Consider the following 18,172-nt stretch of genomic DNA (forward strand, 5'->3'; position numbering starts at 1 on the left):
AAGTAATCAGTTTCACTCACTATCAACTCAGAGATGGCTTGTACCTTTAAGGTCTAGGTCTCTTCTTCAGAGATTTATTGTGTTTTGAACCTTAGGTCTAGGAAAGCTGTGAAGTTTAACAAGCCCTGTGTGCCTGTATATTTGTTGTTGAGTTAGCTAACAATTTTTGAGTTCAGTGATTTGGTCAGGTCAGCATCTGTTTCATCATCAGCCATCACTGAGGTGTTCAGAAGATGCACAGGAGGTTTCACACAAGATATGCTCACATAACGTTCACCCAATAAGGCACTTGTAAAGTCCTGGAGTAGGCTTAATGACTTGTTTACAGATTCCAAGACCTCCAGGTCCTGCCATGAAGGGAGTAGGCCTCGCACTTTGCAGTCTGTAGAGAGAACTTGTGACAATGCACTTTGCTGCTCTAGGACTCTTGCTATCATTTTCTGAGTGGAACCCCATCGTGTTGAGCAGTCTGTCACCATGGCATGCTCTGGGAGGTTGAGCTCTCGTTGTGCTTCCCTCAAGGTCACTCTTTTCTTCCAACTATGGGAGAAGTGGCTAACAATCTTCCTGCATATACCAGTAGCTCCGCTAATGCATTGTGCATTTTCTTTCAGCGCATTTTCTGTGAATGATAAGATAAATGTTTTTTTTTACTTACTACAGTAATATTGCAAAATGTTTAAATTCACATTCTGATTACATGCTCAATTCATATTAATAGCATAAAACAGTAATACAAACATGAGAGCACATACAAAAGTTTGTTTTTGTGAATTGTGAGGGCATTCCATAGGTATATTGGTTTCTATACTGTTCAAAACTTATTTTCTATCTTCTTACTACACCAACCCTATGCCTAGCCCTCACAGGAATCTGTGCATATATATATATATATATATATAAATATATATATATATATATATATATATATATATATATATAAATATATATATATATATATATATATATATATATATATATATATATATATATATATATATAAATAATAATAAAAAAACAATTTGTATCCTGATACAGTGTTAACCTTTTTATCAAATCATTGATAAAATTAAAAACGGTGAACAATTTTCCACACCACAATCCATCAAGCACATTTCAGCAGCAAACATACCCTCATTCATATTCTTCTCTTCACTCTCAGAGGCAGAAGTGTCCAAACTCATCCTTTCTAATCATCCTACTACTTGTCCGCTTGATCCTATTCCATCTCATCTCCTTCAAGCCATTTCTCCTGCAGTTGTACCTGCACTCAATCACATTAATAACATATCCCTCCACACTGTCATTTTTCCCTCATCACTTAAACAGGCCTTGATCTCAGTTGTTGAAGCACTGAAACTGGCAAGAGCAGAATCCAAATCTTCCATACTTGGCTTGCTTGATCTGTCCACTGCTTTCACACAGTTAACCACCAGATCCTCCTGCCAACCCTACCGACAAAGGGCATCTCAGGAACCGCAGTCCAGTGGTTTGAGTCTTACCTATCAGATAGGTCATTTAAAGTATCTTGGAGAGGTGAGGTGTCCAAGTCGCAACATCTAACTACTGGGGTGCCTCAGGGCTCAGTTCTTGGACCACTTCTCTTCTCTGTCTACACGGCATCATTAAGTTCTGTCATTCAGAAATATGGCTTTTCATACTACTGCTATGCTGATCACACTCAACTCTAGCTCTCATTCCATCCTGATGATCCGAAAATAGCTGCTAGCATCTCAGCTTGTTTCTTACTGGATTAAGGACCATCACCTTCAGCTCAACCTTGCCAAGACAGAACTGCTTGTGGTTCCAGAAAACCCATAATTTCATCACAATTTCACCATTAAGTAAGGCACATCAACCATAACTCCTAAAATAGCCAGAAATCTTGGGAGTTATGATTGATGGTCAGCTAACTTTCTCCGATCACATTACTAAAACTGTCTGGTCCTGCAGATTTGCTTTATTCAACATTAAGAAGATCAGGCCCTTTCTTTCAGAACATGCTGTACAACTCCTTGTTCAAGCTCTTGTTCTGTCCAGGCTGGACTATTGCAATGCTCTTTTGGCAGGTCTTCCAACCAGTTCTTTCAAACCTTTACACAGTTAATCCAAAATGCTGCAGCAAGATTCGCTCTGTTTATCAGTTTGCACTGGCTACCAATAGCTGCTGACATAAAATTCAAGGCATTGAAGTTTGAATACATAACCACCACTGGCACTGCACCCCTTTACCTAAATTCATTACTTCAGACTTATGTGCCATCTAGGAGCTTGCTTCTGCAAGTGAACGTTGCTTGATTGTGGCATTCCAAAGAAGCACAAAGACACTTTTATGGACTTTTATGTTCCCTCCTGGTGGAGTCCTTAGCCATCTTCAAGAATCGGCTTAACTTTAGCACTCACTATTCTTATATTTTAGATACACCATCTGGTGCACCTGGACATATCATCAATGATGTAACGTAGGATCACGGGGGGTTTCGGGTCTTTCAACAATCAGACCTCCTCCCCTAGGTGACCCAGCCGGGGTGATCAGGTCCCAGCTTTTGTCCAGGTAGCTCTACTACCCTACACGCCATGTCTCTCCTCTCCTGATCCACAGCCACCTTGATGCTACTTCTGCAGCATCAGTGGCCAACTTGATGGCCCTTCGCTGGCTTGCCCCTGTGATGCCAAGCATTTTGTAGGCCCTGCAAAGGGATTGGCCCACAAACCCTTGACATCCCACTTCCACGGGTTGGCATATTGCCCGCCACCCATTGCTCCGGCAATCCTCCACAAGCTGGGAGTACTTTGCCCTCTTTCTTTCATTGGCCTCCTCCATACGGTTCTCCCAAGGCACTGTGAGCTCCAAGAGAATTTACCTGCTTGGAGGCCTCTGAGGTAAGCACAATGTCTGGCCTTAATGTTGTTATGGCAACTGCCTCAGGGAACTTCAGCTGCTTGCCCAGATCAACTGACAGCTCCCAGTCACGCGCCGTTGCCAACAGGCCAGAGGAGGTGTCCCCGGGCAGCTGGTGTTGACTTCTCCCCAGCTCTGACAAAAGCTATGGTCTTCACTGGGCGGAGGCTCTTGCTGTGGCTAATTTCACTGCAGATAGAATTCGCTACGGCTTTTAGGACCTGGTCATGCCGCCAGCGGTAATGCCCTTCGCCCAGGGCTTTTGGACAGCAGGATGTGTTCCAACGTTGCTCTCTTCTGGCAGAGGGGGCATGCTGGTGTCTCCACCTTTCCCCAGGAGAAGAGGTTGGATGGACTTGGCCACTCGTCATAGACGCCTGGATCAGGAATTTTATCCTGTAGGGCTCAGCCTTCCAAAGCTCAGTCCATGTGACTTTGCACTCCACTGTTTGCTCCCATCTTGTCCAGGCGCCCTGTTGCCGCATCCTAGCCATCTGGCAAGCTCGCTTCTCCTCAACTCCTGCACGCACCTCCTCAAGAATCAGCGACCTTCTTTCTTTCCCTTCCACCTTGTCATAGCGAGGAGTTCTTCTGCTGCCCAGGCCAGCTCTTCCCTGTGCCACTGAGCCCACCAACACCTTTTGCCGTAGCCTTGACTCCGCGTCATCCACTGCCACGGTAGCCCTCCACTTTCGCCCTGTCCTGACCTCAATCCCAGCCTGGGCAACCTTTGGATCACTGGAATCCTGATACTGTAGGACCTCCCTGAACTGCGTCACCATGAACTCCTCGCTCAGGCTGCTCATGGCAAAGCTTCAGCTTGTTGTTCTGCCTATATAGTGCGATGCTGCTCAGGCTTCGAGGCAGTCCCATCCACCTGTGCAGAAACCTGCTGATCCTCATCTCAAAACCTTCCACCATTGAAATGGGGACTTCATACACCAGGAGGGGCCATAGGATCCAAGGGAGGATACCGTGCTGGTAAATTCAGGCCTTGAACTTGCCAGAAAGGCCAGACTTGTCCACCACGGCCAGCCAGGTCTCCAGGTCTTGGATGGTCGCTTTTGTGGAAGCTGCGTCTCGCATGCTGCAATTGAACACCTTCCCCAGGCTCTTCACATGTTCCTCTCTCAGTGATGGTATCTTGGTGGTGCCAAGTGAGAAGTGGAACTTGTCAGTAACCTTCCCTTTCTTCAGCACGAGGGACCTTGACTTTGCCGGCTTGAAGTTCATGCGAGCCCAGGACATCAGCTCCTGAAGGCCGTTCAGGATCCACCTGCAGCCTGGGACAGATGTTGTGGTCACTGTCAGATCATCCATGAAGGCTCGAATGGGTGGCTGTCTAACTCCAGACTTAGAGAGGGGCCCCCTACACTGCATTTCAGCAGATTTCACCAGCATGTTCATGGCGAGTGCAAAAAGGATGACTGAGATTGTACAGCCAGTGGTGATCCCCTTCTCAAGCTTGTGCCAGTCTGAGGTTGTTGTTCCGGAGGAGACTCTCAGATGGAAGTTGGCATAGTAGTCCAGGATGAGGTCTCTGAACTTCTTCGGGGTGTGATGCCGGTTCAGTGCCTCTTCGACCAGTTTATGGGGTATGGATCCATAGCCATTTGCGAGGTCCAGCCAGAGCACAGCCAGGTCCCCCTTGTTCTCTCTGGCTTCCCTGATAAGCTGAGTGACCACGCCTGTATGCTCCAGACATCCAGGTACCCCTGGGGCTCCACCCTTCTGGACTGATGTATCGACATAGGAATTCTTCAGGAGGTAGTCTGTCAGTCGCCTGGAAATGAGGCTGAAGAAGATCTTTCCTTCAACACTCAGCAGTGAGATGCTCCGGAACTGATCGATTTTCTGAGACTTCTCCTCCTTCGGGATCCAAACACCCTGCCTGTCTCCACTGGTCTGCTACCCTTCCCCTCCTCCAAATCACCTTCAGGATCTTCCAGAGTCTGTGGAGTAGTCTTGGACAGTTCTTATAAACCTTGTAAGGTACTCCACTGGGCCCTGGAGTGGAGTTTGCCCTTGCCCTTCTAACCACCTCCTGGATCTCCTTCCAACCGGGCTCTTTCCCAGTCCAGTGCTGGTGCAGGTGGATTGATCAAGAACCTGCAGGGCCCTAGGTCTTGCTCTCTGTACTCATCACTGTAGGGTTGCTTGAGGTGGTGGTCAACCTCAGCTTTGGAGCAGGTGAGTTGGCCGCTGCGCTTCTGTCCTAGCAGCTGTTTCGTAAATCCAAATGGGTTCGCTAGAAAGGCAGCTCTCCTCCTGGACCTCTCCTTCCTCCTCCTCCTATGCCCCTCCGCTCTCCTCAAAGTCATCAGCTTTTTGCGGATTATGCTGCATAGCTCTGCAAATGGTCCCCTCTCCTCTTCGCTTGCAACCTTGAACTGCTGCCTCAAGATCTTCAGCTCCTGCCTGAGCTGATGGATTTTACTTGCTCTGTTGTTCATGGTATAGGGAGGCTTCGCTGCTCGCTTCCCCTCAAGTCCAAACCTCTCTGCAGCTAGGCTGATGATGATTGTAGTCATCGTTTTGAGGCATCGATCAGCCCTCCCCCTTTGGCAGTTGCCTCCAAGATAGTATCTGCGTCTTCGTCAAACTGACGCCACTCCTTCTCCTTGCTAGCTTGGGGCCACTTCACCCGATGATGTTCTGATGTCCTGTGTGCATCAGGTGGTTGCATCACCTGGAGGCTCCGGGCACTGTGGGGTGTCTCCGGGCCTGGCTCCTCCTGCGTCTCACCAGGCGTAGTTCCTGTGCGCTGTGACTCTACCTCCTTCTGTATACACTTCTTGGCCTGGTGGATCCGCAGGCCATGTCGGATTATATTCTTTAAAAAATTAAGTACCTTTCTAATCTTTTTGAATTATATATTCTTTTATTTATTATTCAATTATATATAAAAAGACCTCTAACACTAGCTTGCTCTATTCTTTTTTCTATTCAGTTTTATTTTTATTATATTATTTAAAAGCCCTTGCTACGTGTACTGTGTTTAAACTGAGACTAGTTATAACACTTATATATCATTGCTCTTTTGTTGTTTTTATTGCTTCCATTGTCCTCATTTGTAAGTCGCTTTGGATAAAAGTGTCTGCTAAATGTAATGTAAATCATGTCCCTACTCTAGGCCTAATGAATGATTTTGGAGTAGTAGGCAAATAGATATGGCAGATTAGTTTTTTTACACTCATCCATCTGTTACAAAATTATATTTAATGCTAATTATTAGCCCTAAATTATTTAATTAATAAATTGAGGATAAAATTGTCCCTATCCCCATAATTAATTGCTCTTCAAAATTAACTATGGGTTTAGGGGGAAGTCATGACCTAATGGTTAGAGTCGGACTTGTAACCCCAGGGTAGCGAGTTTGAGTCTTGTACCGGCAGGGATTGTAGGCGGGGAAAGTGAATGTACAGTGATCTCTCCCAACTTCAATACCACGACTGAGGTGCCCTTTAGAGAGGCACAGTACAACCAACTGCTCCCTGTCTGCTGCAGTATAAATGGCTGCCTACTGCTCTGGGTGAGTGTTCACTGCTGTGTCTCTTCACTTACACTTTCAATAAAAGTAAAGCAGTGAAAAATATGTGCTGCAGTGTAAAAACTAAATATGTAATCAATTTAACTTACCAATGGCCAAATTAAGTCTATGCCCAAAGCGCTGGATTCTAGTCCACTGATCAAGCTCTACCGCTTTGATAATGTTGGTGCCAGTGCCTCACTCAAGCACAAGGCTATGTTCTCTCCGATGTGGTCGTCGGGGAAATACAATGTTTGCAGGCAGTGACTTTTCAATTCAAACTCCTCGGCGACAAAGTGCACAATCTAATAAATGGTTTACTTGTCCTGCTTTACCACAGGTCCGTAGTTGTTGAAAAAAACTTCACAGTAGGCATTTCCTTTTGAAATTCATCTCGGTGCAAGTTATAAAGTTTTGGGATAGCAACTTGATTGAAACAGTTTCAAGAGAGCAGCTGGTACCTCTTGCCTACTGTGCGGATCATTTTCTGAAATCCCACTTTACTAACGGTGTGTATGGGCATCAAGACTTTTGCTGAAAAGAGATTAGAAATCAGATCAGTGTCGATCTTCTCTGCATCCATATTCGTTCTGGTCTCCTCACTGAACACACAAGTGTTCTCAAGTCCACACTTATTTAATATAATTGCAACATTTTGGCATCATATAATCGCACAGGCTGACATAACGATTGCAATTGCAATACAATTAATCCTCCAGCACTAATTGTAATGAATCACAATTGTCTGTGGTCTCCCAGTGGCCACATTATTAGCATTTAGCGTTAAGAGATTAATTTATACACACACACACAAAATATAACACATACTGTATGCCTTCATCTCTGAAAACATTTGTCTTAAACTTTATAGTGAACTCCGACAAGCTTGCAAACCTCAGTGTTCTCAAAATTACCACTAACAATAATTTGTTGATTAATATTTTAGCCTCCTATATGTTGTTGAAATTCCCATTTATTTTTGTGTTTCAGTACTGAGCAAGTTAGTGTATTGATGACTTCTGAGAAGGACTGAAAACCTGAAGAAAGATAATTCGGTTTACTCTAGGTGTATTAAGAAAAATTTTTCAAAAACTGAAGTGATTTCCTTGTTTTATTTCTTAGAATGGGTGTAACTTAACAATTTAACAAACAACCCGAATAATCCTTCAAGATACTGATTAATCTGTGAAATAATCAACAAAAAGATTAATCATTTGAATAATCTCTGAACAAAATAATTACTTAATGCAGCCTTACCTAGCACCTGTACAGGATCAGAACCTCATCCAATTACTGTAATTTCAGACATGCACACATGTAATTTATGACAGATTAAAGAAGATAATTGAGTGAATCTCTGTCCACATGAATGGCAGTGATGAGGCTTTTCTCCAGTGTGGATCTTCTCATGTATTTGAAGTTGTGATGATCGTTTGAATCTCTTGTCACAGTGTGAACACTTGTAAGGTGTTTCTGTAGTGTGAACTGTCTGGTGCTGTTTCAGTCCAGTGTGGGTTTTTTTGTGTTTGTAAAGAGTTACTCTTCGCATGAAACTCCTCCCACACCGATCACATGTGTACGGCTTCTCTCCAGAATGGATCCTCAAGTGAACATGAAGGCTTTCTTTTTGTTTGAAATTCTTTCCACACTGATCACATGTATATGACTTCTCTCCACTGTGGGTTTTCTTGTGTGCAATAAGGTTTTTTCTTTGTGTGAAACTCTTCCCACATTGATCACATGTGTACGGCTTTTCTCCACTGTGGGTTTCCTTGTGTGAAATAAGATTTCCTCTTTGTGTGAAACTCTTCCCACACTGATCACATGTGTACGGCTTCTCCCCACTGTGGGTTTTCTTGTGTTTGTGAAGGGTTGCTCTTCGCATGAAACTCCTCCCACAATGATCACATGTGTATGGCTTCTCTCCAGTGTGGATCCTCATGTGCTCATGAAGGCTTTCTTTTAGTTTGAAATTCTTCCCACACTGATCACATGTATAAGACTTCTCTCTACTGTGGGTTTTCTTGTGCGCAATAAGGTTTTCTCTGAGGGTGAAACTCTTCTCACACTGATCACACGTGTACGGCCTCTCTCCACTGTGTGTTTTCTTGTGTTTGTAAAGGGTTACTCTTCGTATGAAACTCTTCCCACACTGATCACATGTGTACGGCTTCTCTCCAGTGTGTGTCCTCATGTGATCATGAAGGCTTTCTTTTTGTTTGAAATTCTTCCCACACTGAGCACATGTATGTGACTTCTCTCCATTGTGGGTTTTTTCGTGTGCAATAAGGTTTGCTCTTTGAGTGAAACTCCTCCCACACTGATCACACATGAACGGCTTTTCCCCACTGTGGGTTTTCTTGTGTTTGTAAAGGGTTACTCTTCGTATGAAACTCCTTCCACATTGATCACATGTGTACGGCTTCTCTCCAGTGTGGATTTTCATGTGATCATGAAGACTTTCTTTTCGTTTGAATTTCTTCCCACACTGATCACATGTGTATGGCTTCTCTTCACTGTGGGTTTTCTTGTGTGCATTAAGGTTTCCTCTTTGTGTGAAACTCTTTCCACACTGATCACATGTGTAGGACTTCTCTCCCGTGTGGGTTTTCTTGTGTGCATCAAGTGTTCCTCTTTGTGTGAAACTCCTTCCACATTGATCACATGTGTATGGCTTCTCTCCAGTGTGGATCCTCATGTGATCATGAAGCCTATCTTTTCGTTTGAAATTCTTCCCACACTGATCACATGTGTATGGCTTCTCTCCAGTGTGGATTTTAATGTGATCATGAAACCTATCTTTTCGTTTGAAACTCAACCCACACTGAACACAGGTATATGACTTCTCTCCACTGTGGGTTTTCTTGTGTGCAATAAGGGTTCCTCTTTGTATAAAACTCCTCCCACACTGATCACAGGTATATGACTTCTCACCACTGTGGGTTTTCTTGTGTGCAATAAGGGTTCCTCTTTGTGTGAAACTTTTCCCACACTGATCACATGTAAATGACTTCTCTCCACTGTGGGTTTTCTTGTGTGCAATAAGGGTTCCTCTTTGTGTGAAACTCCTCCCACACTGATCACATGTGTACGGCTTCTCTCCAGTGTGGATCCTCATGTGTTCATTGAGGGTTCCCTTTTCTGCGAAACTCTTCCCACATTGATCACATGTGTGTGGCTTCTCCCCAGAGTGTCTTTTCATGTGTTTGAAAAGGTTTCCTTTATGTGCAAAACTTTTGCCACACTGATCACATGTGTGTGGCTTCTCTCCAGTGTGGATATTCATGTGGTATTTAAGGTTTCCTTTGTCTAAGAAACCCTTCCCACACTGATCACATGTGTGTTGCTTCTCTCCACTGTGTCTTTTTAGGTGTTTGATAAGGTTACTTTTTTGTGTGAAATTCTTTCCACATTGTTCACATGTGTGTGGCTTCTCTCCATTGTGAATATCAATGTGTCGATTAAGCATTTCTTTTAGTCTGAAGCTCTTCCCACATTGTTCACATGTGTATGGTTTCTCTCCAGTGTGGATCCTCTCATGTATTCTCAGATAATCTGGCCGTTTGAATCTCTTGTCACAATGTGAACACTTATAAGGTGTTTCTGTAGTGTGAACTGTCTGGTGCACTTTCATTGCACCATATGTAAAAAATGTCTTCCCACACTTAGAGCAAACATGATCCTTCACACCAATGTGTCTTTTCTGATGTATTTTTAATGCAATCATCTGACTAAAACTCTTTCCACATAAATAACATATATAAGGCTTCTCCTTTGTATGAGCTTTCAAGCGGTCCTTTAGAAATGTTCTTCTGCTTTGGTCACAGTTTTCTAGTCTCTCTCTAGAATGAGTAAGCAGATGTTTTTTAAAAACATCACATTTTCTGAAACTCTTTCCACACTGATCACATGTGTACGGCTTCTCTCCAGTGTGAATCCTCATGTGGTCATTATGGGTTTGCTTAAGTCTGAAACTCTTTCCACACTGATTACATGTGTACGGCTTTTCTCCAGTGTGGATCCTCGTGTGTAAATCAAGTGCTCCTTTTTGTGAGAAACTTTTTCCACACTGATCACATGTGTATGGCTTCTCTCCAGTGTGGATCCTCATGTGTACATCAAGGGCTTGTTTTTGTGTGAAACTCTTCCCACACCGATCACATGTGAATGGCTTCTCTCCAGTGTGGATCATCATGTGTTCGTTAAGAGTTTGCTTAAGTCTGAAACTCTTCCCACACTGATCACATGCATACGGCTTCACTCCGGTGTGGATCATGACATGTTCACTTAGAGCTTTCTTTAGTCTGAAACTCTTCCCACACTGATCACATGCATATGGCTTCTCTCCCGTGTGGATCATCATGTGTTCGTTAAGAGTTTTCTTAAGTCTGAAACTCTTCCCACACTGATCACATGTGTGTGGCTTCTCTCCTGTGTGGATCCTCATGTGTACATTAAGGGCACCTTTTTGTTTGAAACTCTTCTCACACTGATCACACCTGTATGGCCTCTCTCCTGTGTGGATATTCATGTGGTCTTTAAGGTTTCCTTTAAAAACAAATGTTTTCCCACACTGATCACATGTGTGAAGATTCTCTCCAGTGTGGATTCTCATGTGGTCCTTAAGGGTTCCTTTACGTACAAAAGTTTTCCCACACTGATCACATGGGTGTTGCTTCTCTCCACTGTGTCTTTTCATGTGTTTGATAAGGTTACTTTTTTGTGTGAAATTCTTTCCACATTGTTCACAAGTGTGCGGCTTCTCTCCATTGTGAATATCTATGTGACGATTAAGCATTTCTTTTAGTCTGAAGCTCTTCCCACATTGTACACATGTATACGGCTTCTCTCCAGTGTGGATCCTCTTATGTATTCTCAGATATTCTGACCGTTTGAATCTCTTGTCACATTGTGAACACTTGTAAGGTTTTTCTGTAGTGTGAACTGTCTGGTGCACTTTCATAGCAGCATATGTAAAAAAAGTCTTCCCACATTCAGAGCAAGCATGATCCTTCACACCGCTGTGTCTTTTCTGATGTATCTTTAAAGCAGCCATGTGACTAAAACTCTTTCCACATAAATAACATATGTAAGTCTTGTCCTTTGTATGGACTTTGAGGTGGTTCTTCAGGAAATGTGGTCTAAAAAATGTTTTACTGCTTTTAACTGCTTTTGTTTCACACTCAGGCCATGTTTTGTCTCTTATTGTCAAGGAGGATCTCCAGGATGCTTCTTCAGTTTTGACATGATGGTTCTCCCCCTCTTTAATCAGTTCTTCAATCTCTTTGTTCTCTTCTATCAAGTCTAAAATTAAAGTAAAAATGTTTATTAAAAGAAAAGGTTTTCAGAAAATCAAAAAAAAAAAAAAAAAAAGTGAGAAAGGAAAAACCATATGTACCTAGGATGAATTGAGGGCGAGTAATTTCTTTGGTAATTTTTGGATGAACTAACCCTTTAAGCCCAAAAAAAATAAATAAAAAAAATAAATAAATTTGGATAGTTTAGGCTACTAGGAGAGAAAGATAGCGGTAAAGCACAAGGGGCGTTCATGTTACTTTTTTTTTTTTAAAAATCAGAAATTTTGTAATACGTAAAAAACAATATTGGGGCTAAAAAATATGAAAGCTACAAAATGTGTATTTGCTTTACTTTTTGTACCCTCTGACTGCAGTTGTAATTCCTAAATTAAAAAAAAAAAAAAATTAAAATTTTCTTTTTGAAGGGGCCATTTTTTAAAAGCATTAGTGACTTATGTACTGTTAATGCCTTAAACTAGAAGTGCTAGTAGTCCAAATAATGCATGAACTATTATAAAACTTATAGAAGAATGAATAATGAAGAATATACACAAACCTATTTGTTCTTCAGTATCTTCCAATTTTATTTCGCAGGGTTCTGCATCAGTCATGTTTTCAGCTTTCTTTCAGAAAACCTTTCACTAATTGTTGCGGGAAGAGTTAAACTGTTGGTAAATTCCTGTGTAGTTGGAGGAACAGATCTGCCAAATTCAAAAAATACATCCGTTATCAAATTGATGCTTATATTAATTCACACACATCATGCAATATTGCTTAACTTAAAATATACAAAAGCTTAAAGTATTCTAGGTCTATTTCAACATAGAGTGTCTTTAAGCCCTCACAGGGCTGTGGAGGCCGGGTATTTAACAATTTAACAATAAACTTGAGTCTGACATAAGTGCACTTAACAGTAAACTTCAATTATTATAAATAAGTGAACACAAATAGAAAGAAATATATGTAACCTTAATTAAGAAATTAAACAAGGTAAATGTGTATGGCAAACAAGCTTCTACTTTAACCAAGATGGGCAGGTTTATGCAGGAAGTACAGTTTTCCAAATATAAACATCTAAAATAAATAATAATAATTAATAATGTTTTTATTTTTTAGAATTCTGTAATATTTTGTCACAGTGCGGGATGTGATGTGACCGACATAAGAGTAGCGGCACGGCCATTATAAACAACAACATTGAGTGAGTCGCCGCAACACAGGCTTAAAATGTTGGGACACAATGATACCTTTTCTTCAGAACCAATCTAATCCTATCTCGAAAAATTGGAATATCTGCCGATACGATACAATCCGATACCAGCACAGTTTTTTCAAAGAAGAATTTATATACTTCTCTGTGTTGACCTGATTGTCACTCTTTTTTGTGTTAAACACAATCTACTAAATATAGACAACTACAAGCTGGAGGCTGTGGAGAAGCAGATTCGTGACCTGGTGCAGAAGCAGGCCCAGCTGAGAGAGTGGAAAGCCATGCTGTAAACCTCCTGGGCTGATGCTCACAAGTCCTGGGTAAGCATACAGCGCACTGCTAACAGTCCCACTACCTCTACTCCATGTGTTTCTCTGCACAGGGCCGGTGCACCCAAGACACGGTCTTCCCAGATGTGCTTCACTCCGACGCTGGGACACCTCTGATCCTGGGTACACCTGCAGCAGAGGACACGAGCCAGGCCTCAAGCGACGACCTCTCCCCCTCTGCCACCTCCTGTCTCCACCTGGAACTACTTTGCTCCCCTCCTCAAGATGGAACGTGCCGCTTTGATTGTCAGAGACTCCATCGTCCAACACGTCCGTGCTACGTTAGGCGAACATAAAGTGCACACTCACTGCTTCCCTGGTGCTCGTGTTCTTGATGTTTCTGTGCAGATACCCACGATCCTGAGGCCAACGAGGAACCCGGAGCAGTCGTGCTACACTCCAAGGTTAACGACACCATGCTGCAGCAGACAGAGACACTGAAGAGGGACTTCAGCAGCCTGATCGAGACTTTGAGCAGCACAACCCTCACAACGACAATCATCACGCCAGGACAACTGCACACATATCGACGAGGACACCAAAGATTTAGTAGACATTTTCCTTTAAATTAATGGTTATTGTCATTGTGTAAAGAACAGAAACTGCTCTTTGTTATTAATTGGAATCTTTTCTGGGCGCATCCTAGGCTTTTTCGCACTGATGGCCTGCACCCCAGCTCAAGAGACATAGCAGAACTCCTGTCTAAGGACATCAACAGGAGACTATGATCCATATGACTAGGAAGCCAATTCTCAAATAACTTGCTGATGGGTTTTGTTGTACAGCTGATTGCTGACCAGCTTAAATGATAGAAGTACTTGTGCTGTCCAGTCTATTAAGACTGTGTCTGTTCCCTGAATATTAAGGTCAAAATATAAATTTAATGTAGGATCTAGAAAAATCTGATCATGATTAAAACAGAAAATATAAAATAAATGAACAAAAACAATTTTTAAAGTTTGGGCATTAACATTACATCACTCACACCCAAAACAGTTATTCTTAATTAAATGATCACATATAATAGTTTTGATGTACTCTGCTTGACTTCCCTGGCTAAAACCAAATTATTATATTGGTCTAAATGAGTCTACTCCACCAATCTACTGTTATAAGCATGAGCCCCATCATACTCAGAAAACAAGATACAATAACAAATGTAGATTCTACAGCATCTAATACTTCAGTTTCATCTATCGCAAGATAAACTGCAGTGCTTTACAACTTCTATAGGACTGGAAGAGCTAAATAAATTGATCAATGCATCTAAACCAACATGTTTATTACATCCGGTACCCACTAAATTACTGAAAGAGTTGTTACCTGTAGCAGACGAAACGCTTCAAAATATTATTAACTCATCTATCTTTAGGTCATGTCCCAAAACCATTCAAGCTGGCGGTTATTAAGCCTCTTATTAAGAAACCACAACAAGATCCTAGTGAACTGGTAAATTAAAGACCCGTTTCAAATATTCCATTTATGTCCATTTTCTTTTTTTAAAGTTGCTGCTCAATTATGCTCAATTTTTTTTTTTGCAGGATCTGTATGAAGAATTTCAGTCAGGTTTCAGGCCTCAGCACAGCATAGAAACTGCACTTGCTTCTTGCGTCAGATCAAGGCTGCATCTAATTTCTAGTTCTACTTTATCTTAGTGCTGCATTCGACACCATAGATCATGACGTACTCATAGATCGGTTACAAAACTATACAGGTATTCAAGAGCAGGCTGTAAGATGGTTTAGATCCAACCTGTCTGATCACTACCACCATGTTTATTTAAATGGGGAGTAATCTTATTTATCTACAGTAAAAGTTGGAATGCCACAAGGATCTGTCCTAGGTCAATATACAATTTGCAATATACAAGGCAATTTTTTTTTCATCACTAATTGATTGATGTCTAAAATACACAAATAAGGAGAAGTCTAAAATAAGCAGGAGCTTAGTGTCTATTGTTGAACCACAGGGAGACATTCAGAGTCGAGGAGACTTTTTTTTTTCTTTTCTCGAATGGCTGATTGCACCAGTGACCTATGATTTTTTTATTATTTTTTTGGTCGCACCACTGAGAAATTAGGTTGCACTCTAGAGCTCTGACATAAACTGTAAATACACCTAAATGCTTTTTGCGGATGCGGATTCCAGAATTGTTTAGTTATGTTGGAATGAAAGACACAGATGAACGAGTCAGTCTATTGTTCGTTCTCTGGCTTGGCTCGGTGTTCATCTTCAGTTCTCTCTTCACAGCAGTTCAGTAAGTGTACTGTTTGAGTGCATGCATGCATTACTCCGGGATATTGGTTTGTTTGAACTCGGAGGGAGTGTCAGCCGCATTAAAAAAGTTAACAGTTTATTAGAGATGCGAACCGTTTAAAATGATTCAGTTCGATTTGGTGAACTGAATGATTCGTTCGTGAACCTGATATCCAGACTGCTTTGTTTTGAACGCTCTCTCACAACAGACACAGAAGAGAAGACATTGCTGAATAAAGTCGTTGTTTTTGCTATTTTTGGACCAAAATGCATCTTCGATGCTTCAAAATATTCTAACCGACCCTCTGATGTCACATGGACTACTTTGATGATGTTTTTCTTACCTTTCTGGACATGGACAGTATACCGTACACACAGCTTCAATGGAGGGACTGAGAGCTCTCGGACTAAATCTAAAATATCTTAAACTGTGTTCCAAAGATTAATGGAGGTTTTACGGGTTTGAAACAACATTAGGGCAAGTTATTAATTACATAATTTTACTATCTGGGTGAACTAACCCTTTAAGTAATATTCTAAACGGTTAATTCGACTTTTACTTAAAGTGCCCATATTATGCCTTTTAGAGAGAACATTTGTTTGATTAGCAGAGTGATGTCTCTACGGCTCTGGACCAATCACAAATGAATGCACAATCTGACCAATCACAGCAGTGAGGGCTCAAGGAACAAAGGGGTTTAGAGAGACTGATTCTTTCAACTGTTCACTGAGAATTCTCTGTGAACATCGCTCTAAAGTCAGGGCTGCAGAGAGGAAATGGCACAAATCAAGAAACTCTACCGACCTAAGTGTGTATCAGTCTCCTCTATTCCTTCTCTGCAAATTTCTTCACTACTGAAAAATCATACTACCACAACAAAATTAACATCTGTTGTGACGTTCGGACACTCTTCAAAACTTTCTCTTCTCAATTCGCCTCCAGAATATCAAATACCACTGCCTCCTTTCGTTTTAATTTAAGTCCTGCCCCCAAAATTTCTGGAACCCTGAAAAGGTACTACCTCGCCAGCAGGGACTTTGAGGGGCATTTTTTTACCCAGAACTTTATTTAGTTCCTGGTTCCTGCGGTATAAACACACCAAGTACCAGCCCAAAGTACCTAGTTCCTGGGTAAATTTCCTGCGATGGAAACGCGGCTCAATTCTCCACAACACAGACCACTAATGCACACTCTCTCTTCTCCTTCTCTCTAATCTCAGAGACGGACGTTTCCAAACTTATCCTGTCCAGTCATCCTACTACTTGTCTACTTGATCTGATCCCCACTCACCTCCAAAGATTTTCTTCTTTAGTCATACCTTCACTTACTCACAATATCAACTCCTCGGTCCTGCAGAATTGACTTATACAACATTAGGAAGATTAGACCCTTCCTTTCAGAGCAGGCCACCCAACCTCTTGTCCAAGCTCTTGTTCTCTCCAGACTGGACTATTGTAATGCTCTCCTGCCGGGACTTCCTGCATGTACTATCAAGGCTCTGCAAAGCCCCTTTCACACTGCACGTCGGACCCGGAATATTGCCGGAAAAAAAAAGCCAGATATAATGCGGTGTTGAAGTGATGACACGCGACTCTTTTACCGACTGTTTTGAAGGAAGATCAACGTTCGCGACGAAAAAATATGTGCAAACTGTAATGAAGCAGAGATCAGTTTGTTCCTTCCGCGCTGACGCAGAGATCGCCTGCTTGCTTCAGTGAAAGGATAACGTGCCTAATGTTTTCGACTCGTACATTACACGTCATGCCCTGATGTCACGTGTCGTTACGGGATCTTCACGGGTTATGTGTGAAAGCACACACATATCCCGGGTCATCACTGGCAGTGTGAAAGTGCAAAATCAAGCCACCAGGGAACAATGGCCGGAACACTTTACCCGTGTATTTGCTGGAATGGCAGTGTGAAAAAGACTCAACTGATTCAGAATGCAGCAGCAAAGGTTGTCTTCAATAAACAAAAAACAGCTCACGTTACTTCTCTCCTCATCAGGTTACAATGGCTACCAGTAGCCGGGCGCATCAAATTCAAGAGACTGATGCTTGCCTACAAGATGACCACTGGCACGGCAACAACATATCTAAGCTCACTAGCTCAATCTTATGTACCCTCCAGAAGTTTGCACTCTGCAAGTGAACAACGCCTTGTGGTGCCATCCCAAAGAGGTTCAAAATTCCTCTTACTGACCTTTTCCTGGACTGTGGTAGAATGACCTCCCAAACTCAATTTGAACAACTCATTTTCAAAAAACATCTAAAAGACTCATCTTTTTCACCAGCACTTAACCAACTAATTCTAGTACTTACCTTTATTTGTCTATCATAAGCGTAAAAAAAAAAAAAAAAAAAAAAAAAAAAAAACGGGATATGTGTTCTGTACTAGACTAACTTAGACTTGTCATTGCACTTGTATATTGTTCTCTTGTTGGTCTGATTGCTTCTATTGTTCTAATTTGTAAGTCGCTTTTGAAGGTGTGGATGTCGAGTTGCTATATCCATCATATTGATATTAATTATGTTATTACATATCTTGTATTTCTTTGGAGAGAAAGGTTTTGTATTTCTTTTATCTAGGTTTTGAAACCAATCAGAACTTTGTTGACTTAAGCATTGATGCAAATTAGTATCCTCTGT

The 18,172-nt window shown here is 41.8% G+C and overlaps 1 protein-coding gene across 4 annotated transcripts in view; it reads right to left on the reverse strand.

Moving 5' to 3' along the window:
• LOC127986933 (zinc finger protein 721) overlaps nt 1-18,172 on the reverse strand; it is a 59,547-nt gene that overhangs the window by 1,069 nt on the left and 40,306 nt on the right. For 2 of the 4 annotated variants that reach the window (XR_008160997.1, XR_008160996.1), the window contains exons 2-5: nt 12,285-12,429; nt 7,689-11,735; nt 6,542-6,965; nt 45-622 (exon numbers count right to left, since the gene is read on the reverse strand). Coding sequence is in view for 1 of the 4 variants with exons in the window: in XM_052589193.1 (XP_052445153.1) it covers nt 7,714-11,735; nt 12,285-12,339 (4,077 nt within the window). In the remaining 3 variants the exon portion in view is untranslated. Of the gene's footprint in view, nt 1-44; nt 623-6,541; nt 6,966-7,524; nt 11,736-12,284; nt 12,430-18,172 lie in introns of those variants that run through there. The other 2 variants (XR_008160998.1, XM_052589193.1) reach the window with 2 other exon arrangements.

Source organism: Carassius gibelio, chromosome B22 (assembly GCF_023724105.1).
Source record: "Carassius gibelio isolate Cgi1373 ecotype wild population from Czech Republic chromosome B22, carGib1.2-hapl.c, whole genome shotgun sequence".
In the NCBI taxonomy this organism is placed as follows: domain Eukaryota; kingdom Metazoa; phylum Chordata; class Actinopteri; order Cypriniformes; family Cyprinidae; genus Carassius; species Carassius gibelio.